Genomic DNA, 26144 nt, shown 5'->3' on the forward strand with positions numbered 1-26144 from the left:
CTAACTCCGAGAATCGTACATAATTAAGTCCAGGGCAGGGGAGGAGCAAGGAAGGTATGGAGGTGGACAGATGGACAAAAAGCTACCTAGGGACAGTGAATGGAGGGATACTGGCACTCTGATGGTGGGTGTGGTGCAAATCAGTCTATGCCAAGAGCCTAAATATTAACACTATTATAAATCATGATACCTAAAGGGAAAAATGAGCATGTGTTTAATGGAAATGGGAATGGATAGAGTAAAATATATTAATGTAATGTTAATCCATCAGTCTTAATTGCAAAATATTTAAAAGTCAACAGTATCATGAGTTATCAAAACACAACCACAAAATTAACAAAATATAAATCTACATCCCCCCGGATCCACTTTATTTTTTATTTGTGCATTAGTAAAACATTGTATGTAGCACTGTAGCACTGTCCTCCCACTGTTCATCAATTTGCCTGAGCGAGCCCAGTAACGTCTCCATTGTGAGACTTGTTGTTACTGTTTGGCATATCGAATATGTCACGGGTAGCTGGCCAGGCTTTGTCATGAGGGCAAGTATACTCTCAGCAGCTTGCCAGGCTCTCCGAGAGAGGCGGAGGAATTAAACTCGAGTCACCCGGGTCAGCCACGTGCAAGGCAAACGCCCTTACCCTCTGTGCTATCACTCCAGCCCCTTGGTAAAACACACATAAAATAAAAACTATCGCTTCAATCATTAGGGAGTGGTAGGGTATGCCTCTCAAACATGCCCCTCAAACAATGCTCTGGGAGCTTGGGGTTCACTCCTAGCAATCAGCTAACTGAGTCAACCAGTTTCACACTAGGGTCCATCAATGCAGCACTGCTCAGGGCCAGTAATGCTGGGGTCCACATAGCAACACCCAACAGTACTCATAGCCATTTTGTGCCAGGAATCAAACTTAGGGCCCTGAGCAGGAAAGGTTGATGCCCGAGAGATCACCTATGCCCCATCTCAACCATTTAAGTGCACAGTTTGGTGATATTAAAAATATCTGGGGATGGAGCCAGAGTGATAGCACAGAGGGTAGGGCGTTTGCCTTGCACGAGGCCAACCCGGGTTCGATTCCCAGCATCCCATATGGTCCCCCAAGCACCATCAGAAGTAATTCAAGAGTGCAAAGCTAGGAGTAACCCCTGTGCCTCGCCACGTGTCACCTAAAAAGCAAAAAAAGAAAAAAAAATCTGGGGCTGGAACAGTAGAACAAAAGCCCTTTCATTCCCATACCTATTCTACTCTGACCTGATCTGGAACAAGCTAGAAATAGGGAATGGTTCTGCCCACTGTACTATCTCTCCAGCCCCTAAGGTGCTTGCCATACATGCAACCAACCTGGGTTCAATTGTGACACCACATACAATCACCTAAGCCCTGTCAGCAGTAATCCTGAGCACAAAACCAGGACTAATCCCTGAGGCTGAATGTGGCCTTTCTCAAAAACAATTTTATTGTTTTTAGGAAAATAAAATATTATATAAAAGTAAAATTTAACTTTCACAAATATATTTTAGGAAAATATTTTAATAATAAATTATCAAACATGACAGCTACCTGCTGGAGCGATAGCACAGCAGGTAAGGCATTTGCCTTGCACACAGCCAACACGGCCGACCCGAGTTCGATTCCGTCGCCCCTCTCAGAGAGCCTGGCAAGTACCAAGAGTATCTCGCCCGCATGGCAAAGCCTAGCAAGCTACCCGTGACATAGTAAAAGATATGCCAAACACAGTAACAACAAAGTCTCACAGTGGAGACGCTAGTGGGCCCACTCGAGAAAATCAATGAACAATGGGAGGACAGTGACAGTGACAGTGACAGCTACCTAAATACTGAAAATAGTGATACAAGACTGTCTTATCAAGACAAATAATGGAGGAAAACACCAATTCAATAACTTGAAAAGCAGTATTTACAAAATTTTACTATTTCTATAAATGATCAAATTAAGTGATAAAATATTTACCCATTTCTAGCGGCCAAATGAAGGGGTGTACAACCTGAAATATCTTGATAATTAGGGTTGGCTCCTTTCTTTAACAACAGAACCAAGCATTCAACTGATCCACAACTGAAAAATATTAAGAACAGTTCAGATACATTCAATAGTCATAACAACAAATCAAAATAGATAACAAAGTACATTATTTCTGAGGTTCATATTAAACCACAATTTGAAATTAATTTGTGATGCAGTCTCTTCTTTCTAACTATATCATTTTGCCGTGGAAATAATAAAATATGAGATGCTCAAATAATGCAAAATAAAATAAAACACTAGTACACTAACATATAGCACTTTCAACTTTTTTGACTTGCAGAAACCAAATTTATTATGAAAAATAGCACATTCATATAAATTCTGAAAAGAAGCTAGAGATCAACTAATTAATGACACAATGGAATATTATATGAAATAATTATTCTCACACATAAGTAAAAAATATAATACACAGGGCCAAGCATGTGGTCCTATAGTCAAGAACAAGAATGGGTCCTGCATTTGATCCCCAGAACCACAAAAAAATAGTAAGAACAATGAGCACTTAGCATATAAGATCTCACAGTAGCAGGGTAAAAGGTAAATGTACTCTATTAAGAACATCCAGAAATGTGGGGTCAGAGAGAGCAAAGCAGGTAAAGTGCTTGTCACACACACACAGCCAGTTTGGGTTTGATCCCTAGCACAATATATGGTCCCCCAAGTCCCACCAAGAATGATCCCTGGGCCCTGAGCCAGGAGCAAACATTGAACACAGCTGGATATGACCCAAAAGCAAACATAAAAAAGAGCATCCAGATAAGGCAATATGCATGCTTAACCTACTCTGATTTAATCTAAAACAAGCTAGAAAAATAAATGAGAAACTTGAATCCAAATCCCAAAGTTAACAATCTGTCTAGAGAAAAAAACGAAAGCAGAGTATGCTACATCAAAATGAATAAAGAACACCTTTCTGTTTTGGTGGGAAAACACCAAATTCAAAGCTAACTCATCGTTACTCCCAATGAGAACATAACCCAAAATGTCTTTTAGTCTTACTTTGCTGCAATGTGAAGCAAGCTCCTTTTCACACGTCCAAATGCATAATTGACATCAAACTTTGAATTTGATAGTAGTTCAGAAACAGACCTATTACAAAAGAAAAACAAGTTGGCGATGTTTTGTTTTGAGAGTTATTAGAGCTGGAGAGAGAGTACAGGGATTAAAGAATTTTCCTTGCATAGTCAGCCCTGGTCCAATCCCAGCCCCACATATGGCCCCCACTCCAATGCTGCCAGGAGTAAACCCTGAGCACCACTGGGTGTGGCCAAAATCGAAACACAAAAAAGTCCACAGTAACTTAAAATCAACAGTTCTTTAATACTCTTACTAGCCTTAATCAGGGCAATCCTCTACATCCAAACTCTATTTGTGGATGTGAATATAAGTATGCAACATTTAGGTAAATTTGTACTTCTCCAAAATTATAAACTTGTGAAATAGGCACTCACCTGTGTTGATCCGCCATAACCATTGGCATTAATGTATAAACAGCAGTTTCATTATCTAAGTTTGAAAAAAAAAAAAGACAAAGAATTTTATCTTCTATTTTTCCCAAAGGATGTTACTTCAAAGTTTTAATTCAACAGGAAAAAACAAAACGAGGAGAAGCAGAAAAAAGTTAAGGATAATGTAAAAGTATCCAGGGATGGCTCAGTGGCAAAAGCACATGCTTTGAAATGCACATGGCCATCAGTCCAGTCCTGATATTGTGTACATGCACCAAAGGTGCTCCCCAGGGCTCTGCCGTCTAGACTTCCAAAGTCGTGCCCCCAGGTGCAAGCCCCACAATGGAAGTTGCAAGCCAGTAAGTACTACAACAAAAGAAGTGCGGTGTGCAGTGTGCAGGAGTGCAACCAGAAGAGAGCAAATGTGTGACGACCCCAGCAACTCTCAGCAAACACTGCCACCAGAAAGTATGCAACCACTCCAAATAAGAGGATAGCTCCCTTAAGCATGTGTGCTAGCACAGAGACTAAATTATGTGGCCCCTGGCAAGTACACCAAAATGTGTAAGCCACACAACCAAACACATTTGTAAACACCAGTCATCTCAATACAACAAAGGAAAGAGAAGGGAAGAAATTAATTAATGAAATTCTCTCTTAAAAATAAAGAGGGGGCTGGATTGATGTAGTACAGCAGGGAGGGTGTTTGCCTTGCACGGGGTCAACCATAGTTTAATTCCCAGCATCCTATATGGTCACCGAGCACCACTGGAAGTAATTCCTGAGTGCAGAACCAGGAATAACCCCAGAGCATCACCAGGTGTGAAAGAAGAAGGAGGGGAGTGAGGGAGGGAGGAAGGGAGGGAGGGAGGGAGAGATGGAGGAGGAGGAGGAGGAGGAGGAGGAGGAGGAGAAAGAGGAAACAAATTACAAATTTGAAATACTACAAGATCTCTTATCCCAGCTACTGCTTGTACCTCTGCATACATCATCACAAAAGTGATACTTTCTGGAACTGATGATAAAACTGGAGGCTTAATATTTACTTTAATCCTACTAAGTGAAATTTTACTTCTAAAGAGTTGTTAACCATCTTCACATTTTATCATACTTACGTGTAATTTGGAAAAAACTTTAATAAATGGATATTAAAGATAGATCCGCTGGGGCTGTAGAGATAGTACAGCAGGTAGAGCATTTGCCTTGCATGCGACCAACTTGGGATCAATTCCAGGCATCCCTATGGTTCCCTGAGCACCGCCTGGAATAATTCCTGAGCACAGAGCCAGGAGTAATCCCTGAGCACTGCTGGGTGTGGCCCAAAACAAAACTAAAACAAAAGATATATCTGCTAAAAAATACATGACACTTGCATCTTGCAAGAAATTATTTTAAAAGCTTTTATGAAGCAGCTTGTTTGGAGGCTGGAGCAATAGCACAGCGGGTAGGGCGTTTGCCTTGCACGCAGCCAACATGGCCGACCCGAGTTCGATTCCTCCGCCCCTCTCGGAGAGCCCGGCAAGCTACCGAGAGTATTCGATATGCCAAACACAGTAACAACAAAGTCTCCAATGGAGACGTTACTGGGCCCGCTCGAGCAAATCGATGATCAACGGGAGGACCTTATGAAGCAGCCTTAAAATCTTACTCATCTTGGGGGTATGGTGCAGCCAGCAGGTCAATCTGTACCTGTGAGGCGAGTGCATCAGCAGCCTGATGGCGACTTCAGACTTCCAGATACCCCAAAATTGCTGCTGTGCCTTTGGCCAGACCCCAAAAACTTGGGGCAAAGTTTACCAAGAAAGTAAACGGCCAACAGCCGGGTATCCTAGAGGAAAGGGCAGTTCAGATAGAGAAGGGAGCACCAAATAAAGGATGTTTGGAGGATCCTCCCAGGAGGGGAGATGCATGTCGAAAGTAGACTATGGACTGAACATGTTTGCCACTCAATGCCTCTTTTGCAGACCACAACACCCAAAAGGAGAGAGAGAACACAGAGGATTGCCCTGCCACAGAGACAGGGGGGATGGGGGGATGGGGGTGGGAGGGATATTATCCATGGTGGTGGAAAATGGGCACTGGTGGAGGGATGGGTATCTGATCATTGTATAATTGAAACCAAAGCACAAAAAATTGTAAATCTACAACTTAAAAAAAAAAAAAAAAGTAAACGGCCAAAAGTTAGGTATGTGGGAAACACACCCACAAACCACCTCCAGCTCAGCTATATAATTGGAGGCATGGCCTCTCTGGTTCCTGATCAAACTGCTTAATGACAATGATCCCAGAGACTCAGAAACAAATCTCGAAACCCAGCGGCTTTTGGCAGAATTGCATCCAGTCCCTGCAGTAGATTACCGGTGCTGGGCCAACCCAGGTGGGAATAGGTTTCGTGCCTTGGCCTGTTCCCCCTGGAGGCCCAGTGGCCACCATCCTTCAGAGGCCACTGACAGTCAGGTTTGGGCCCCCAGTGACGAGACACGCAGGGCCTCACTGGATGGGGGCAGAGCCGGGCTTGTCCTCCCCACCCCAACGAGAACCCAGGTCATTGCCCATGAACAGCCTCTCTAGCTCCTGATCAAGCTGCTTAACGACCATGATCCCAGAGATTCAGAAACAAATCTCGAAACCCAGTGGCTTTTGGCAGAAATGCATCCGGACCTCACAGTACATTACTGTCACCACACCGAGCCACCCCAAGGAGGGAAGGGTGCTGTCACTCCGCCTGCTCCCCCTTGGCAGCTCGGTGGTCATCATCCTCCAGAGGCCATTGGACAGTCAGGTTTGGGCCCACAGTGACGAGATACACAGGGCCTCACGGGATGGGGTTGAAGCCGGTCCTGTCCCACCACCCCAACGAGACCCCAAGTCATCGCCGATGAACGGCCTTTCTGGCTCCTGATCAAGCTGCTTAACGGCCATGATCCCAGAGACTCAGGAGCAAATCTCGAAACCCAGTGGCTTTTGGCAGAAATCCCTCCAGATTTAAGTGTTAAAATTTCAGAATTTCAAAATCACATGGCCCTACTGCAGCCGCGCGACATCATATGTTATTCATAACCAGCAATAGAACACAAATTGTCTACTGTTGCTTTTTCAGCAGATCTGAATGTTGGGGTAAAATCTCAAATAACAGTGGTGGGTCTGGTGTCAAAATATTGAATGTGATCAAAGTAGAGAGAGAGTAATGTGGAAATCATCTGCCCCACAGGTAGGGGGAGGGTGTGGGATGGGAGTATACTGGGGTTTTTGGTGGTAGAGAATGGGCCCTGGTGAAGGTATGGGTGTTTCATTGTATGACCAAGACTTAGACCCAAAAGCTTTGTAACTGCTCTCACAGTGATTCAATAAATAAAATTACAAAAAATGGGGAAAAAAAAGTAAGGTGGAGTTCATGCACAATTCAATCAGCTAATCAGTGGCTGAATAAATAGCAGTACTCCTACATTTTAAAAAAAATCTTACTCATCTCTTTACACTATTCATATCTTCAATAATTCATTCACAGAAATAAGAAGAAAAGGTTAAAAGTCAGCCACTATGCTGGGCTGGAGAGATAGTTAGTACAAAGGGAAAGGTGGCTCCCTGCATGCAATTGAAGTTTGATCCCCAGAACCACAAATGGTTCGCTGAGTGTCACCAAGAGTGGTCCCTGAGCAAAGAAGCACGAGTGTCCTCTGAGTATGACCAGATGTGCTGCTCCCGCTACCTTGCCATGGAGGGGGGGAAGTATGATGTCAAATTATGCTTATGTGTTTCAGCTAGGAATTGAATTTATATACTAATAATGGTCATTTTTCAATTCAATGCATTTTTAGATGTTTACATATGTTTAAGAAGCAATCCTGACAACTCTCATTTAGCCCTTAGAAAGTCAATGTAGATGCCAAAATTAATTAGTGAAAAGTCTAATGGGAAATAGTACTACTTGCATGGTATCTAAATATCTCCCCAAAATATTACAAAGTAAAAATGATAATTTAACAGCAGGAGAACCCAACAGATACACTTTAATCAACTGACACTGGGTGACATCAGCAGAAAATAGATTGTAATACCATGTAGCCCTATGCACTGTCCTCCGTTGTTCATGGATTTGCTCAAGCGGGCCCAGTAATGTCTCCATTTTAAGACTTGTTGTTACTGTGTTTGGCATACTGAACGGGTAACTTGCCAGGTTCTCCAAGAGGGGCGAAGGAATAGGATACGGCTCGGCTGGGCTGGCTGCGCACAAGGCAAATGCCCTACCCGCTGTGCTATCACTCCAGCCCTAAATATGAATATAATCCACTGAGAAGAGCACATTACTTTTGGAGTATTAGTCAAGAAGACATCATTTTAAACAAATTACTAAAGAGCATAAGGCAAAAGCTAATTAAGGGGAACCTCACCTAAGGACCTGAATAGGGCTGGGGAGAAAGCTCAAAGGGATAGAGCACATGCTTTGCATACTGTAGCCCCAGTTTCACATGGCTCCCCCAAGCATGACCAGGAAGCTTGAGCCCCTTAAACACAGGATGGTCCTGGGGTACCACCATGCTATGCCCCTAAAACAAAAAGAAAACCAAAGCTGAGCAATCTAAATTTTTCTTTGATTTTTAGCGAGTAGGGATACAGGGAGGGGATACCCAGGGATGCCAGGATCAATGCCAGGTATTCTTGTCTGGTAGTCCAGAGAGTTCAACAAGGAAGAAAGAATGTGGTAGTGTTTTTGGCTCTTATACTGCCTGGGACCACCATTGCTCAGGGGCCGCCAGGGCATGTGCCTAGCTCTACACTATCTCCCTGGCCCCCCGAGGGGTCTCCTTACAATACAAATGTCCACTGAGAAGAGCAGTTATTAAAGGGTTATAAAAGTCAAGAAACAATTAAAGAACAGTTCAGGAAATTCTGAGGACACACATGACAACTAAATACAATGAGGTATCCAAATAGGAAAAGGACATTAGTGGGAAAACATGAATCTGAATAAAGTGTCTTAAGAAGCTATTCACGATAAACCCGTATTCCCTTAGTTGTAGTTGCCTAAGTTGTTAACATCCTGGGAAGCCGGATAAAGGTTACATAGGGACTCTTACAATTTACAAAACTTTTCTATAAATCTAAAATTACTGAAAACTTGAAAGATTTTAAAATAGAGAAGCAACTACTATCTTAAAAAGTCTTGAGATAAATCAGGGCCCAAGATATAGTACAGGAGGGAAGGAATGTCCTTTGCAGGCAAAAAAGAGCCAGTTCAATTCCTGGCACCACCATTGGCACTGCCAGGCATCACTGCTGAGAACAGAGCCAGAAGCAGTCCCTGAACACTGCCAGGTACCATTCAGACCCAATCTGTGCACTTGAGTCAATCAAATTTAACCTGTGGATTTTGTCTTCATATTGATTCAAAGAAATCCACCATAAGAGAATACTTTGAGAAGAGAGAACAATTGGATATTTGATAATAAAAAGATCCCACTTTTTAAGAAAAGGAAACTGAACTGGATATTTAGTAATAAATATTTAAATAATAAAAATGTAGTAATATTTATTTATTACTAAACATTGGATTACCAAAAGGATTATTACCAAAAGGAATACAGCACTTAATTCTTAATATGTGCAATGCACTCTAATTTGTTTTGTTCTCTTTTATTTCAGGCACTAAATTGCTCTCTTTACCTACCAGTTGAGTCACCAGGAGCTGAAAACACTAATTTAAACCTCCCTGGCAAGACAGCATTCTCTGCCTCTCAGATAATACACACCCCATCAAGAAGCTAAGCTTGTAGATCATGACAAGTTCAATTAAGCCCCTCAATAATATAGTCATAAACAGAATGTCAAATTTGTGATTTTAAACTTATGAATCAAAATAAAATATTTAAAGTTTAGGGCAGGAGAGATAACACAACAGGTAGGGCACTTGCCTTGCATGCGGCTAACCAAAATTTGAACCTCAGCACCCCATGTGGTTCCCCAGTCCACCAGGAGTAACCCCTAATCACAGAGCCAGTAATAAATCCTGAGCACCTACCACCAGGTGTGGCCCAAAAAACAAAAACAAAAAAAGTGAGCATGAGTGAACATCCTAAATTTGTTGATATTACCATATATAAACTCATTTATAAAATCCAGATGTATTTTTCTAATCATACCTAATCTTACAAAAGTAGGTCACATACATTAGAGTTATGAAGGGACAGAGTCGTGACTCCTCTTCTAGGAGGAGACTATTCAGGAAGTAAAATTGAGAAAGGTTAAAATATGACCTTTTGTCAAGTGTTTCCTCCTCCACCCTCGTGAAGACACCCTGAAGACCAGGTTTAAAATTAAAGCTTTCAGAGTCAGAAGAAGAGTTCAGCTTGTCACTTTTTTAAATATGTTGGCCATTTTATTAATATTTCAGAACTCAATAAGTGAAAATCTTAAGAAACAAGAAGCTTGGATTCATATTATGCAATTTCTCCTCAAACCATCAAATGCGATTCTTTTAAAAAGTGTCTACAGGAGTCTAAGTGATAGTACCACAGGTAAGGCGACAGCATTGTATGCAGCAGACCAAGGTTCAATCCACAGCAACTCATATGGTCCCCTGAGCCCACCACAAGTAATTCCCTCAGTGCAGAGTCAGAAGTGAGTTCTGAATACCACTGGTATGGCCAAAAAAACAAACAAAAAGTATTAATTATCCTAAGCATTCAAATATCAAAAAGGCTAAATTCTAATATTTTATTAAATAAACTATACTGCAAGTGCAGTAGTTTAAGACAAATTGTTGCACATAAGCGAGACATAAATGAGAAATATATAATTACACTTGAGAATCCACATTCCTGAAATAATTTCTTTCCCTTCCCTTCTTTTCCTCTCCCAATATTCCCTCCTTTACCCAGTGTAGGGTGACTAAACAACCTGTATTCCATTACTTAGTGGTAATACTCAGGTTTGCATCATTCCAGAAGACAAAATATGTCCACCCTGTACATAAATCAGTAATCTACAATTTAATCCTTATTCAATAAATTTAATTTTGGAGTTAAAAGCTTTCCAATTTTACCAGTTTGTTCCAGTTAGATGTTTGTTTATTGCTGAATGCCAATAGGCAAAAAAAAAAAAAGTCTAATTCTTTCTTAAATTTAGAAAGCTCTCAGAACTTATGCTCAGCCCTGAACTGTATACAATCTAGAATTTTGTGTTTGTTCGTTTGTTTGTTTGAGGAGGTGGGTCTCACCTGCTGGTACTCAGGACTTACTCCAGGTTCTGCACTCAGGAATCACTCCTGACATGTAAGGGGACCTTATGGAACATTGGGGATCAAACCCAGGTCAGCCCACATGCAAAACAAGCATCCTCCGACCTGTACTATTATCGGGAAGGCCTCCCCTCAATCTGGAATTTTATAATTAGGATGCCATATCCCTGTCCCTCCCTCTCCTTCATCACCTTTCTTGCCCCCTCACACTGCCCCCCCCTACGCACACATACATACACACAATTCTCCTACCCCTCAAGCCAATTTCACAGAATTTAAAAAAAAGATTCATCAGGAGTAAGGGTCAAAGATAAAGGAAGATGAGCAAACTCATAATAACCAAGGAAAATACATTCAAGCTCTGTTTGCCTTCTGGGCCACACCCAGCGGTGCTCAGGGCTTACTACAGCCTCTGCACTCAGGGATGGGATCAGAGGATCCATTGTGGTACCCAGGAATGAAGTTTGGGTCCCGAGATGTATGGCAAGTGGGCCCCAGAAGTTTAATTTTTAATTACTCTTGTTTGCAGAAACTATCACAATGTTGGTGGAACTTTCCAAAGAGTAAGATGTTGAAATTAGTTCTTTAAATGTTGATTAAATTAGATGGGAGAGAGGAGGGCCTCAAGAAATAGCTCAAAGGGCTGGAGTTTCAGCCATGACCACAGGAGACTCCCAACCACCAAGCAGGGTGTGGCTTAAACACCCCGCCCCCTACAAAGTGATCTAAGGAAACTAAGACTTTTTTAAAAACTTAAAAGAAAACTGCTTATAAAATCTATTATGAGGACACACTTAGATTCAGTATCCTATGAAACTTAAGAAACCTGAGAGCCATTAAGCACGTTTTAAGGGGAGAAATTAATCAGTCCAACCCTGCTTAAACCCAGTCATTTGGACAGAGAGTATGAAATGCCCTTTGCACCGTCATCTTATCTTCCAGTATCTGAAATATATGAATTAATAAGGCTGGAACAAAACGGCTTGCTGAGCTCTTTTACAGCCAGTTTTACCTGTCCGGAAGAAAACCTGCAACACTGAACTACATGTAGGGAAATTCCTTATTCCTCTTTTCAGGAGTTCCCCAGTTCCCACCTAAGTCAGATAAATAGATTTTAAAAAGCAAGCAGGTATCACACACACACACACACACACACACACACACACACAGAGTACTTGATGTGTGACATTCGACATCCTTTTTATCTGCTTACTGTCAAAATACAGTGACGCTCGCTACAATATCAGAGTGGTGGAGAGGCGGGAGGGAAGCTCTCTGCAGAGAAAAGTAAATGAAGGGTCGTGGGGGCGGGCATCCGTGCATTACCCCTCGAAATAATAATGCCTGCAAAGTGGCTTGCAACTGTAGTTAATGTTCTGAATCCCGGTCTCCACCTTCCCGCGTTATTATTTCCATCAAGTCTCCTAAGTGGGGAGAAGCTCCGGTTTACCCCGAATCTTGCAGCGAAGCGACCCGCATTGCCCTGGCCCGGGGTCCTGCCAACTCCCACCTGCCTGGGCCGAAGCAGCAGGCTGAGGGGCGTCGGTGGGGGCGGGTCTCAGAAAAGTAAATAGAAATTAAAAAGTGGGTGCCTTCATCGCTTTGGGTTAAGTTTCCCCAACCCCCACCTCACCGCGGACCGAGTCCCGCACCCCCAACCCCTGATCCCACCCCCGCCCGCCCCCCCCCGACCCCAGCCGCCCCCCAGGAGCCCCGGGCCCGGGACCACCCCCGCTCCGCTCACCGTCGGGCAGCTCCACGGTGCGGGCGCGGCGCAGCGAGCGCGTCAGGCGGTTGAGCTGCTCCATGGCTCTCTCCATCCTCGGCGCGACCCCCGCGCCCCCCGCCAGCCCGGCGGCCTCCACGCCCAGCGCGCTACATCCCGCCCCAGGCGCGCGGACGTCCGGGCCAGCGCACGATCTCCGGAGGTGGCTCTGGGCCGCGTCCAGATAACTCAGCTCGGGGCTGTCCGACCGACCCGGGTGCAGCCGCCGCCGCCGCCCCCGCCGCTCGCGCCCTTCCTGCCGCCGCCGCCGCCTCTTCCCTGTCGGCCTCGCACGGCCTTCTGGGAATGGTAGTTCGCTGGCCCAGCACTGGGGCGGCCACGCCCCTTTACTCACGCCACGCCCCCCGCCCCGCCCCGCCCCGCTTCCCTGGCAGCCCGGGGCTGAAGGTTCTGTTTGCCCAGCTTTGTCGAGACAGTATTGACACCACGTTCTTTCTTTTTTTTTTTCCCCCCCTATTTGGGTCACACACTCCCAGCATTGCACAGCGGGTTATTCCTGGCTCATGCACTCAGGAATTACTCCTGACGGTCTCGGGACCCAGTATGGGATACTGGGAATCGAACCCGGCCGCGTGCGAGGCAAACGCCCTACCCGCTGTGCTATCGCTCCAGCCTCCGACGCCACGTTCTTGGACCGTCTTATGGGTGCCTCCGCTGCCTGTTGCTCCCATCTTCCAAAACTAAACAGGGGCAGGGGCAGTGTTGTTTCTGATTTTTTTTTTTAATTTTTTCAATTTTGCCATTCTCCTATGGATGAGGGTGATGTTGCACGATTGTTCTTGTTTTTTTTTTTTTTCTTTTGGAATCATGGATATGTCATTGGTTTACAATACTCTATAGGGAGTGCAGTTTCACAGTTCTGTATATATAGAAGCCTAACTGCACCCCGCATTAAAGTTTGGTGGTAAACATTAATTTGGTTTTGTCTGGGTTTTGTTCATTGGGAGGGGGGGGGGAAGGAAGGTTGTGGCCTTCCTCCTGCTCAGTATTGGGGATTGGGAGCAGCCCAAGGGTCCCCAGATCAACGGAGGCTCCTGTATGAGTTTCAGATCTTGGAGCAATGGCCCTGGTCTCACAGCTGTTCTTAAAATTAATCCACACCGTCATCATCCCAGACTTAGTACATTGGTTTTCCAGATAAATGACCCATTTAATTACGTTATTATCTGACATGTTTAAAAATCAAAGAAAAATTTGTATGCTTTCATTTTATCAACATCTTGCTAGTCCTGAAGTTTTCATCAGCAAATAAAATGTCTTTTAACACAATTTTTAAAAAATTAAGAAGTAATAAAAATCAGTCCAAGATGAGACTGGAGCAATAGCGCAATGGGTAGGGCGTTTGCCTTGCACGCAGCCAACCCGGGTTCAATTCCCAGCATCCCATATGGTCCCCCGAGCATCACCAGCGGTAATTCCTGAGTGCAGAGCCAGGAGTAGCCCCTGAGCATCGCCAGGTGTAACCCAAAAAAGCAAAAAAAAAAAAAAAAAAAAAAAAATCAGTCCAAGAATAATTATTAACAGGCCAGGCATGCTAACCTAGGTCCCATTCCCAGTACCACATGGTGCTTCTGAGCAAGAGCAGCCCTAGAGGCACAGAGCACTGCTGGGTGTGGGCCTGGAAGGCACCAGCACCCCTGAGCTAAGACTGTAGCGCATCCCCAGGCCCTTGCTTTGAACCACTGGACCTTTGGCTGGTTGCCTTGAATCGCCAGTAGGGGTCCCAAGGCCTCCTGAGCATCACTTAGGAGACCCAAAAATAAGAAGAATTATTATCAAGTCCAGCAAATTAAAAAATATATATAATTTCCTCTTGTTACTACTAATTTAACCATAAATATAAATTATTTGCCTCTCCTCTCCATCTTAAGGACTTCAGGAGGGCAAGTACACCAATGCAGCTGGTGCCTTCTTGTTACCATCGCAACTAGCACAAAGTTGAAACTTTGGGGAAGGTGTGAATAATGATATCCTGTTTTAAAAAATTATTTATGTGATACAATGCTGAAGTGTCAAACTGGTAGAACCAAATGGAAAATCCGAAGACTTAGATTTTGCGAGCTATAAAACTACCGGATGCTACCAACAAAGTGCAGAACAAACTAATAGAAAAAAAAAGTTGGAGAGGGGGCATTGTATTTGTTAAAGTTGTACAGAAGTTGAACCAGACTGAATCCAAAATTTGGGACTTAAAACATGAAAGAATTTAATAAAAATGAATGTCAACCTAGATAACTTCACTGAAAATGAAAAATTAAGGGATGAATTTTTCTCTTTTTGGATATATAAACAATGCCAACATAATAATTGAGTAAGACAAAACTTTCTCCCTCTCAAAAAGGCAGATATTCCTACAAAGAAAGCATACATCGGTGTTGCTGGTTTGTTGGTCGGAAGAGAACTTCACTTGTCATTCCAAGATACGCAGAAGCAGATTGTAACTAACCTGGGTGTTCCCTGCCAATGCCATGCTAAATGAATTCCAAACTGAAGCCCAGTTACTTGTGCTAGTGGTGCAAGAGACTCAAAGAAGACCTTCTAACAAGTTGGAGCCCTAAAGCCATCTGGCAACAAGATTAGAGAGGCCAAGCTTCAAAGTAATGACAATGCTGTCTCACTCAGGACCATTCCCAACGCTTCACAACCTGACTTTGGCTGGAAATTCTCCGGCTTTTGCACAATTCATAAGGTCTTGATGCCACTGCTATAAGGCAGTCCCTGTTATTCTCACTACTCTTTGGGCTGTTACTCTACATAAATCACTTCCAATTTTTTGTGGACACCAAGATTAGAGTTGAAATGCAAAGTCAGATTGCTCAGTTGCTTCCATGATGAGTTTTGCTCCTATGCTCGTCATTGTTCACTGTAGGAGCAGAAAATGCTGGAAGAATGGCACAGAATACTGCTTGTATGTTGTCAGTTCTGAGTCCTGAGACATAATAGACTCCTAAATAGTTCTGCTCTGAGGAATATCATGTAGTACAGTTTTTTATTTATCACCTCCTTTTTCAGCAGAACATTCTGCAAGTGTTAGAAGAGTTCTATCTTCTGCACTGTCCAAAATAGTAGCCACTGACTAAATAGGGTTACTGGTTGCTTGAAATATGACTTTACAAGTAGGTCATAAAAGTAATGGAATTGTTTTTAATTAATTATTTTCAATTAAACTTGATCACTTGACTTCCCATTAATCATCGATTTGCTCGAGCGGGTGCCAGTAACATCTCCATTTGTCCCTGTCGCGTGCTAGTGTAGCCCAAAGGCATCTGTTTGTTCTAGGAACACGAAGAGCCTCAAACCAATCGTTCAGGATCTTGATGAAGAAGTCTGACCATCTGGTAGGTGGGTGGCCACGCGGTCTTTTGATGTCCCGTGGAATCCAGTAGGTAATGGCTCTAGTCCGGCGGTCGTCTCCAAATCTCATTACGTGTCCAGCCCATCTGATTTTCAACACCTTGGCAAACGAGACAGCGTCCCTGATTCTTGATCGTCAACAGAGGTCAGAACCCCGGATTCTTTCTCTCATATGAGTGAAGTATAATACTCCAAGCATAGCTCTTTCGATTCCTCTTTGGGAGATCCGAATCGCATTCTCATCCTGTTTGTGTAGGGCCCAGGTCTCTGAGGCGTATGTTAATGCAGGAAGAACAGTGGAATCAAAGAGATGTGCCCGGAGCTGGAGGTTCTTCATCCTCTTAGCTATTTCTTCAACGCTCTTGAAGGTGTTCCAAGCCACTCTCTTCCTCCTGCACAACTCAGGTGCTAGGTCATTCATCATGTTGATTTCTCGACCTAGGTACACATAACTGTTGCATTCGGAGATGGTTGTTCTGTTGAGAGCGAATGGAGCGTCAGGAATGAGGCTGTTTCTCATAAACATTGTCTTCATAAGATTCAACTGTAGTCCGACCTTTCCACACTCACGGTCCAAGTCGGCCATCATTTGCACCGCTTGGCTAATGTTTGATGTTATTAGAACAATGTCATCAGCAAAGCAGAGGTGGTGTAATTGCTGACCATCTATCTTCACTCCCATTCCTTCCCATTCCAGTTGTCACATGATGTTCTCAAGGGTGGCACTGAATTAAACAGTCACAATCATATTGGGACAACAGCTTATCCCATTAAGATGGAAGCTCCCCAAAAAGACAAGAAAAAAGTCTACTGTTTCTTGCTAGATTACTATCCAAAGAGTTTAACATTTTTTCACTTATCTTCTGAAAACCAGCACTAAGAATATCAACTGAAAGTTTTGAAAGGTCACTATCTATCAAAAATTTCATTAACAAACTAAAGGTGTTAGTGTCCTCAGAAAATATGACACAGACCTATGGATTAGGAAGATGTTCTGAAATTGCTTCTCTGAAATTAACACAAAGTTACTATACACTATTCCATCAATACAAGAGGCTTTTTCTCTGGGACCAACATTAACATAAAAGTAGGGTAGGATAAAAAACTGTGCTCCTTTTCGGATAACAAACATGCATAATATGGGGAATAATTAGCCCTGGGGGTAAAAAAATGTAAACTGCAGCATTTTTTTAAATTTTCTAGATATATGAGAGAATATGCCACAAAAATTGGGGGGGGGGGGTATATGTGGGAGTGTGGTACTGCCAGCAGATCAACCTGTATCCTGTACCTTCAGGCTTCCTGATAGCCCAAAATGACCACTGTGCCTCTGGCCAGACTCCAACAACTCCAGGCCAAGATTCCAGAGAAATTAAATACCCAAAAGTTAGGTATGTGGTAGCCATGCCCGCAAACCACCTCTGGCTCCGCTATCAAAGCTCATTTATCATCCTTGCTTCAGAGACCCATAAACCTCAAAAGAAAGCAAAAACTGCAGTTAATCTCAGACGCTCGCAAGGTTGAGCAAAACAGAGCAAATTGGGGGTGGGGGGGCAGATCAGCCTGGTACCCTGGAAGCCACTTGCTCCCACATCCAAAATTGCCGTCATGCCCCCAACCAGGCTCCATGGTCTCAGGATGTATCTCACCTAGATATAATCTTCTTAAAATTCTAGTATGTGGGTTTTGTGACTGAAATCTCCAGGCTTTCTGGGGGTCGGGATGGGATACCCCTCTCCCTGTACTGCTGGAAGCCTCCGAAGTCATGTCCACACTCCAAAGCTGACACCCAGTTTAAAAGTTACTCCAGCCTTACCTTCCTGATAAAAATACTGGATGCCCTGAACAAACACAATCACAATGACCTCTTAGTACCTGTATTGCAAACCATAATGCACAAAAGGAAAAGGAGAGAGAGAGAGGAGAGAGAGAGAGAGAGAGAGAGAGAGAGAGAGAGAGAGAGAGAGAAGTGCCTGCCATACAAGTAGGCTGGTGATGGAGGATAGGGTGTTGGAGGATGATGGGTGGGAAACTGGGGACATTGGTGGTGTGAAATGTATACTGGTGTTGGGATGGGTGTTGGATCATTGATTACTTGATCACTTGACATCCCGTTATTCATCTATTCGCTCGAGCGGGAGCCAGTAACGTCTCCACTCATCCCTGTTGCGTGCTAATGTAGCCCAATGGCAAGGAACACCAAGAGCCTCAAATCAATCGTTCAGGGTGTTGACGAAGAAGTCTGACCATCTCATAGGTGGGCGGCCACGTGATCTTTTGACGTCCCATGGAATCCAGTCGGTAATGGCTCTAGTCCAGCAATCATCTCCGAATCTCATCACATGTCCAGCTCATCTGATTTTCAATGCCTTGGCAAATGAGACAGCGCCCCTGATTCTTGACCGTCGACGAAGGTCGGAACTTCGGATTCTTTCTCTCATTTGAGTGAAGTGTAATACTCCAAGCACAGCTCTTTCGATTCCTCTTTGGGAGACCCGAATAGCGTTCTCATCTTGTTCGCATAGGGCCCAGGTCTCTGAGGCATATGCTAATGCAGGAAGAACAGTGGAATCAAAGAGGTGTGCCCAGAGCTGAAGATTCTTTGTCCTCTTAGCTATTTCTTCAACATTCTTGAAGGCATTCCAAGCCGCTCTCTTTCTCCTGTGCAACTCAGGTGCCAGGTCATTTGTCATGTTGACTTCTCGACCTAGGTACACATAACTGTTGCATTTGCAGATATTCGTTCCATTGAGAGTGAATGGAATGTTAGGAATGAGACCAATTCTCATAAACATTGTCTTTGTTAGATTCAACTGTAGTCCGACCCTTCCACACTCATGGTCGAAGTCGGCTAGCATTTGTGCCACTTGGCTGATGTTTGGTGCTATAAGAACGATGTCATCAGCGAAGCGGAGGTGGTGTAGTTGCCAACCGTCTATCTTCACTCCCATTCCTTCCCATTCCAGTCATCGCATGACGTTCCTGAGGGTGGCACTGAAGAGTTTTGGTGAAATAGTATCACCCTGCCGAACCCCTCTCTTGACATCAATGATCACCTCCCTGTAGAATGGTGAGATTCTGTAGTGAATCCGCAATACAGCTCACAGAGGATCCTGATGTATTGACTTTGAATGCCCTGTTTGGCTAGGGTCTTGATGACCGCTTCAGTCTCAACAGAATCGAAGGCCTCCTTTAAATCAATGAACATTAGACAGAGCAGCATCTTGAACTTCTGAGAAACCTCAATGAGCTTGGTTATTGTCCGGATATGGTCGATTGTGCTAAATCCTTTTCGGAAACCGGCTTGCTCACATGGTTGTTCTTCATCTAGTGTTCTACTAATCCTAGTCAGGATGACTCAAGTGAACAGCTTATAGACAGCAGACAACAGGCAGATTGGGCGATAGTTGCCAATGTCGTGGATGTCTCCCTTCTTGTACAGTAGTACAGTCCTGCTGGTTTTCCATTGGGACGGAACCTTGCATTCAGACAGGTAGCGTGTGAAGAGCCGAGCTAGTGTATTGATGAGTACTGACGGCAGGTTCTTCAGGTGTTCGGGTCTGACCTTGTCTGGGCCAGGTGCTGTTCGATTCTTTACCAACGAAATGGTGTGTCAGATTTCAGAAGGGAGAACTTTGGGAATGACATATCCATCCTGCAGAATTTGATATGTGGGCAGGTGGACATGGCTATAAAAGAGATTCGAGTAGAAGTCATGGATAATCTTTTCCATTGCCCTTCTGGAAGATGTGATAGATTCATCAGGACATCGGAGGGCAGTCATCCCGGGTCCGTTGAGCCTGGAGTTCAAGGTCACAGAATCACGGGGTCATGGACCAGGGAGCAGAGATCCTCTGCCTGCTCCCAGCAGCCTGGCAGACCTCCACTACCTCTACTACCTCCACTACCCAGCCATGAAGACTCACGCAGGGGTGAAGCCCCAGAGAGCTAGGAAAGTGGAACTCTGTTGGATCATTATATGACAGAAACCAAATCATTAACAGTTTTGTAATGGTCTCTCTCATGGATATTCAATAATAAAAAAATATTAAGTAATATGGAGTCCATGCCTGCTTCAGCCAGCTTAACCAGTGACTTAATAAATAATAGTACTCCTACATTTAAAAAAATGAAAGAAATAAAGAAAAAAAGAAAAAATATATATATGAAAATTGTCTTGGACAAATAAATAATATAGGGGATGAAGCGCTTGCCTTACACATGGCTGACCTGAGTTGGATTTCTAGCAACACATATAGTTCATGGAGCCCCACCAGGAATGATCCCTAAGTAAAGAGCTAGGAGTAAACTCTGAGAACCACTAGGTTTGGCCCCCAAACAAACACACACAAAATATATCTATTACTGAATTCAAGGGAATATCAATGTTAATTCCCTTCCCTGTATATCAACCATGGGAAGTACGACCATCAAATAGGTATCAAAAATATTTTTTAGGGGCTGGAGAGATAGTACAGTGGGTAAGGAACTTGCCTTGAATGCAGTCTACCCGGTTTGATCCCTGGCACCCTATATGGTCCCCCAAGTACCACCTGAAGTGATTCCTGAGTGCAGAGCCAGAACTTACTCTGCTCAGTAGTGTCCAAAACAAACCAGAAAAAAATATTTGTTTTTGAGCCAGAGAGATAGTACAACAGTTAAATCTCTTGCCATGCATGTGGCTGACACCAGTTTGATCACTGACACTGCACATTATTCCCCAAGCACTGAGCCAAAGGTAACATCTGAGAACAGCTAGATCTGGCCCAAAGACCCTACAATAATACTGGGCCATGGGACTGGAGCAATAGCACAGTGGGTAGGGCGTTTGCCTTGCACACAGCCAACCCAAGTTCGAGTCCAGCATCCCATATAGTCCCCTGAGGACTGCCAGGACTAATTCCTGAGTGCAGAGTCAGGAGTAACCCCCGTGCATCGCTGGGTGTGACCCAATAAAAAAATAATGATAATGGGCCATAAATATAGCTCAGAGTTAAAGTACTTCTCATGAATGTGTGTCACCTTAGGTTCAATTGCCAGAATAGAAAAAAAAAAAAGACTGAGTCAGAGGATTGCAAGCGGTGTACTTCTTGTCAAAGGAGTGTCGGTTTCTTTGGAGCATTATATTACCTCTTTGCAAATCACAGCTCCAAAATCTATTTAACCATTGATTTATGTGCCCCAACTGCTTCCTATCTAATCCCACACTTTGAATTTAACCCCTGTATTTCAACATCTTGGGCACTGGTTAATTAAATTACCCCCATAATCAATTATGCCTACAACATTCATAAAGATACGTCTTCACTTCAACAACAAAAAACACTGTTCTCCCGTTGTTCACCGATTTTTCTCTAGCGAGCCCAGTAACGTCTCCATCGTGAGACTTTGTTGTTACTGTGTTTGGCATATCGAATATGAATACGTCACGGGTAAGCTCTGCCGTGCGGGCGAGATACTCTCGGTAGCTTGCCGGGCTCTCTGAGAGGGGCGGAGGAATCGAACTCAGGTCGGCCATGTTGGCTGCGTGCAAGGCAAATGCAAGGCTGCGTGCAAGGCAAGGCCCTACCACTGTGCTATCGCTCCACTTCAGATGCAAATATTAGCAGAAAAATAATAAATAATTGGTAGGATCCATCTTTTCTTTAAAATGACCTTGAGGGGGTATGGTGCGGCCAGCAGGTCAATCTGTACCTGTGAGGCAAGTGCATCAGCAGCCTGATGGCATCGTCAGACTTTTAGATATCCCAAAATTGCTGCTGTGCTTTTGACCAGACCCCAAAAACTTGGGGCAAAGTTTACCAAGTAAATGGCCAAAAGTTAGGTATGTGGGAGACACACCCACAAACCACCTCCAGCTCAGGTATATAATTGGAGGCAAGGCCTCTCTGGTTCCTGATAGAACTGCTTAATAACCATGATTCCAAAGACTCAGAGACAAATCTCAGAACCCAGCGGCTTTTGGCAGAGATGCATCTGGTCCCCACAATGGGTTACAGGCACTGGACCACCCCAAGGGGGAAAGGGTGTTGTCCCTCCACCTGCCTCCCCTTGGTGGTACGGTGGCTACCATCCATCCTGCCATTGGACAGTCAGGTTTAGGCCTGCAGTGATGAGACACTCTGGGCTTCACGGGATGGGACCTGACCCTTCCCCCTCCCCCCAACTAGACCCCAAGTCACTGCCCACCAATGGCCTCTCCAATTCCTGATCAAGCTGCTTAACGGCCATGATCCCAGAGACTCAGACAAACCTTGAAACCCAGCGGCTTTTTGCAGAAATGCATCCGGTTCCCACAGTAGGTTACTGTTGCTGGGCCACCACAGGGGGAAAAGGTGCTATCACTCCACCTGCTTCCCCTTGGCGACTTGGTGGCCGCCATCCTCCACAGGCCATTATACAGTCAGGTTCAGGCCCACAGTGATAAGACCTGCAGGGCCTCACGGGATGGGGTGGAGCCGGCCCTTTCCTCGCCTCCCCAACGAGACCCCAAGTCGCCACCCACAAACAGCCTTTCTGGTTCCTGATCAAGCTACTTAACAGTCATGATCCAAGAGACTCAGGAACAAATCGCGGAACCCAGCAGGTTTTGGCAGAAATCCCTCCAAATTTAATTGTTAAAATTTTGGAATTCCAAAATCACGCAGCCACTACTGCGGCCACGTGACATCATATGCTATTCATAACCAGCAATAGAAAACAAATTGTCTACTGTTGCCTTTTCGGCAGATCTGAGTGTTGGAGTAAAATTCTAAATAATTATGGTGGGTCTGGTGTCGAAATATTGAGTGTATTCAAAGTAGAAAGAGAGTAATGTGGAAATCATCTGCCCCACAGGTAGGGGAGGGTATGGGATGGGAGGTATATTGGGTGGTGGAAACTGGGCACTGGTGAAGGGATGGGTGTTTCATTGTATGACCGAGATTTAAACCCGAAAGATTTGTAACTGCTCCCACGGTGATTCAATAAATAAAATTATAAAAAAGGGGAAAAAATGTAAGGTGGAGTTCATGCCCAATTCAATCAGCCTAATCAACGGCTGAATAAATAGCAACACTCCTACAAAAAAAATAAATAAAATAAAATGACCTCAATAGCAGAGAATGCAAGGTTTAGATAAGTGAAAGTAAAAGTTATTTTGCTTCATAATTCTTAGGCTAGTATGAAAAAGATGCTCACTTGTCTCTGAGCACCACAGTAGCATTGTAGAATTGTCCTCCTGTTGTTCATCGATTTGCTCAAGCGGACACCAGTAATGTCTCCATTGTGAGACTTGTTGTTACTGTTTTTGGCATATCGATTATACCAACGGGAGCTTGCCAAGCTCTGCTGTGTGGGTGGGATACTCTCCGTAGCTTGTCGGGCTCTCCGAGCAAGCTACGGAGAGTACCTCTTTACAAATATTTTGTAAAATAAAACCAGCAGAAGTAGTAAATGAAAAGTACCAAGCACAGTGATGAGTTTTGAACACTGTGTATATGAACTAAAAACGCTGTCAAATTCAGTGAGAAAGTCAAAATGGTTTTTAGGCATATGACTTTATTTTTTCCATTTCAACAAGTTTTGTGGCATATCACAACCTTGCTCTAATAACATGACAGAAACATTTAATGGAAGGAAGGAACTTCTGATCTTAGTACAATCTTTTACCAGGATCTCTGAGCCTAAGGGTAAAAGTTTATTACCATTCTGAGCACAGGAAGAGCAACTTTGCAACTTTTTCCTGCAAAGCACCACAGTAAATAAACCAAATAATTAATAAGGCTTTTATAACCAAATTCAACTTTAAACATTTATCAGAGATATAATCAACTGTGCAGTTAAAGGAAATAAATCTAATTTATATCTGATACTTCCTAATCTATCCAAATTCCCATGTATTTAATTGTTCAGTAGGTGGAACAATTGTAGAACCCGTGTTTCATGCTAAAGAAGATAATGATAAATATAAGGATATAAGGTACTGTATTTGTCTATAAGAAAACAAGTAGGGGCAAGAGAGAGAGTACAAGGGTCAACACACTAGCCTTGCTGTGGCCAACTCCAGTTTGATCCTTGGCACCACATTTGGTCTAGGAATGGTCCAAGAGCAGAGAAACAGGAGTAAGCCCTGAGCATAGATAACAAAAAAAAAAAAAAAAAGAAAGGGGAAATCAAAAAAGCAAGAAAGCAAACAAGAGGGAGGAAGGAAAAAGAAAAGAAAAGATTAAGTAGGAGCTAGAGGTGATGATAGGGAAGCGAGAAAACACGTGGCAAAAATTACATTTTTATTGAACGTTCACATTTTTATTGACTGCACATGTTTTGTGTACTTACTCCATTCTAGAAACTGCAGTAGGTATTAAATATATAGCAAAATGAGTCATAAACAGAATATATCTGTTCTCATAGATTTACATTCCAATTGGTAGCACTGTCCTCCCGTTGTTCATCGATTTGCTTGAGCGGGCAACAGTAACGTCTCCATTGTAAGGCTTGTCACTGTTTTTTTGGCATATTGAATACACCACGGGGAGCTTGCCAGGCTCTGCCATATTCCAATAGGTAAAACTTAAAATACATAAAAAAAATTTGATGCAATATTAGCTACTTAAAAGTCCTTTGGAACAGGAGAGAGAAAGAAAGTGCAGGGGTTAAGGAGCCATGCATGTTTATAACCCTAGTCTGATCCCCAGTATCACATATGAACACATTGTTCCCCGAGTATTCCCAGGATTGAACCCTGAGCACAGAGTCAGAAGTGAGCACTGAGAACTTCCCAGTGTGACCAAAAACAAACAAAAAAAATTGCCATCCTATCCAAAGATTCAGTAAAGTCCCTCCAAAATTTTATTGGCACTTTTCAGGGACATGGAAAAAAATAGCATTTACATGGAGTACAAAACTCCCTGGGCTGGAGTGGATAGCACAGCGGGCAGGGCGTTTGCCTTGCATGTGGGCGACCCTTGTTCGATTTCTCCGCCCCTCTCCGGAGAGTATCCCGCCCGCATGGCAGAGCCTGGTAAGCTCTCTGTGGCATATTCAATATGCCAGAAATAGTAACAACAAGTCTCACAATGGAGACATTACTGATGCCCGCTCAAGTAAATTGATGAACAATGGAAGGCCAGTACTACAGTGCTATAAAACTCCCTGATAGTCAAAGAAATCCTGAGAAGAATAAAATAATGTGGAAATTTTTTTCTCCCTGATTATGGTTTAAGAGTATAATTTAAATTACCAAACTGGGAGATACTCAAATAAAGATAGACTCTCAGTCCAATTAAATAAAACTAAAAGTCCAGAGTTAATCCAGATATATGTGCAGCTAATCTTTAACAAATAAGTAAGGTGTATGAAATAAAGCAAACAAAACCTCTTCACCAAATAGTATTGGAAAATATGATTATACCACATATAATTTTTTAAAAATTTTATTTTTTTAATTAGTGAAACACCATGAGGTACAATTATAGACTTATAAATTTTTGTGCTTGGGTTTCAGTTATACAATGATCAAGTACCCATCCCTCCACCAGTGCCCATCCTCCCCCACCACGAGTCCCAGCATCCCCCCCACTCCCCATCCCCCCCGTCCCACCCTGCCTCTGTGGCAGGACATTCCCCCTTGTTCTCTCTCTCTTCCTTTGGGTACTGTGTTTTGCAAGAGAGGCATTGAGTGGCAATCATGTTTGGTCTATAGACTACTTTTAGCATGCTTCTCCCACCCTGGGAGGGTCCTCACAACACCCTTCATTTGGTGCTCTCTTCTCTATCTGAGCTTCCTTTTCACCTAGAACGTGTGGCTGGCCTTCCATTCATGGAGCAAAATTCCTGGTACTAATCTCAGCCATTCCTGGGTGTTAGTCTCCCTTTTTGTTGCTTTATGTTCCCCAGATGAATGCAATCTTTCTGTGTCTATCCCGCTCTTTCTGACTCATTTCGCTTAACATGATACTTTCCATGTAGTACCACTTGTATGTAAATTTCATAACTTCATCTTTTCTAACAGCTACATAGTACTCCATTGTGTAAATGTACCAAAGTTTCTTTAACCAGTCATCTGTTCTCGGGCACTCAAGTTTTTTCCAGATTCTGGCTATTGTATAGAGTGCTACAATGAACAAACAATTGCAGATGTCACTTCGACTATACCTTTTTGCCTCTCTGGGATATATTCCCAGGAGTGCTATAGCTGGGTCAAATGGGAGATCAAATTCTAATTTTTTGAGAATCGTCCATACTGTTTTCCAAAAGGGTTGGACCAGTCGGCATTCCCACCAGCAGTGA

General features: G+C 43.5%; 1 protein-coding gene across 1 annotated transcript in view; it reads right to left on the reverse strand.

Annotated features, from left to right (window-relative positions):
* Positions 1–12763, reverse strand: part of HACE1 (HECT domain and ankyrin repeat containing E3 ubiquitin protein ligase 1) — a 98405-nt gene extending 85642 nt beyond the window's left edge. Inside the window, exons 1-4 of the mRNA XM_056125008.1 lie at positions 12480–12763; positions 3502–3556; positions 3050–3139; positions 1973–2077 (exon numbers count right to left, since the gene is read on the reverse strand). Of these exons, the coding sequence (XP_055980983.1) occupies positions 1973–2077; positions 3050–3139; positions 3502–3556; positions 12480–12555 (326 nt within the window). The 5' untranslated portion in view covers positions 12556–12763. The remainder of the gene's footprint in view (positions 1–1972; positions 2078–3049; positions 3140–3501; positions 3557–12479) is intronic.
* Between the last annotated feature and the right edge of the window lie 13381 nt (positions 12764–26144).

The sequence above is a fragment of the Sorex fumeus genome, unplaced genomic scaffold (genome assembly GCF_029834395.1).
Source record: "Sorex fumeus unplaced genomic scaffold, SorFum_2.1 ptg000054l, whole genome shotgun sequence".
NCBI classification, from domain to species: domain Eukaryota; kingdom Metazoa; phylum Chordata; class Mammalia; order Eulipotyphla; family Soricidae; genus Sorex; species Sorex fumeus.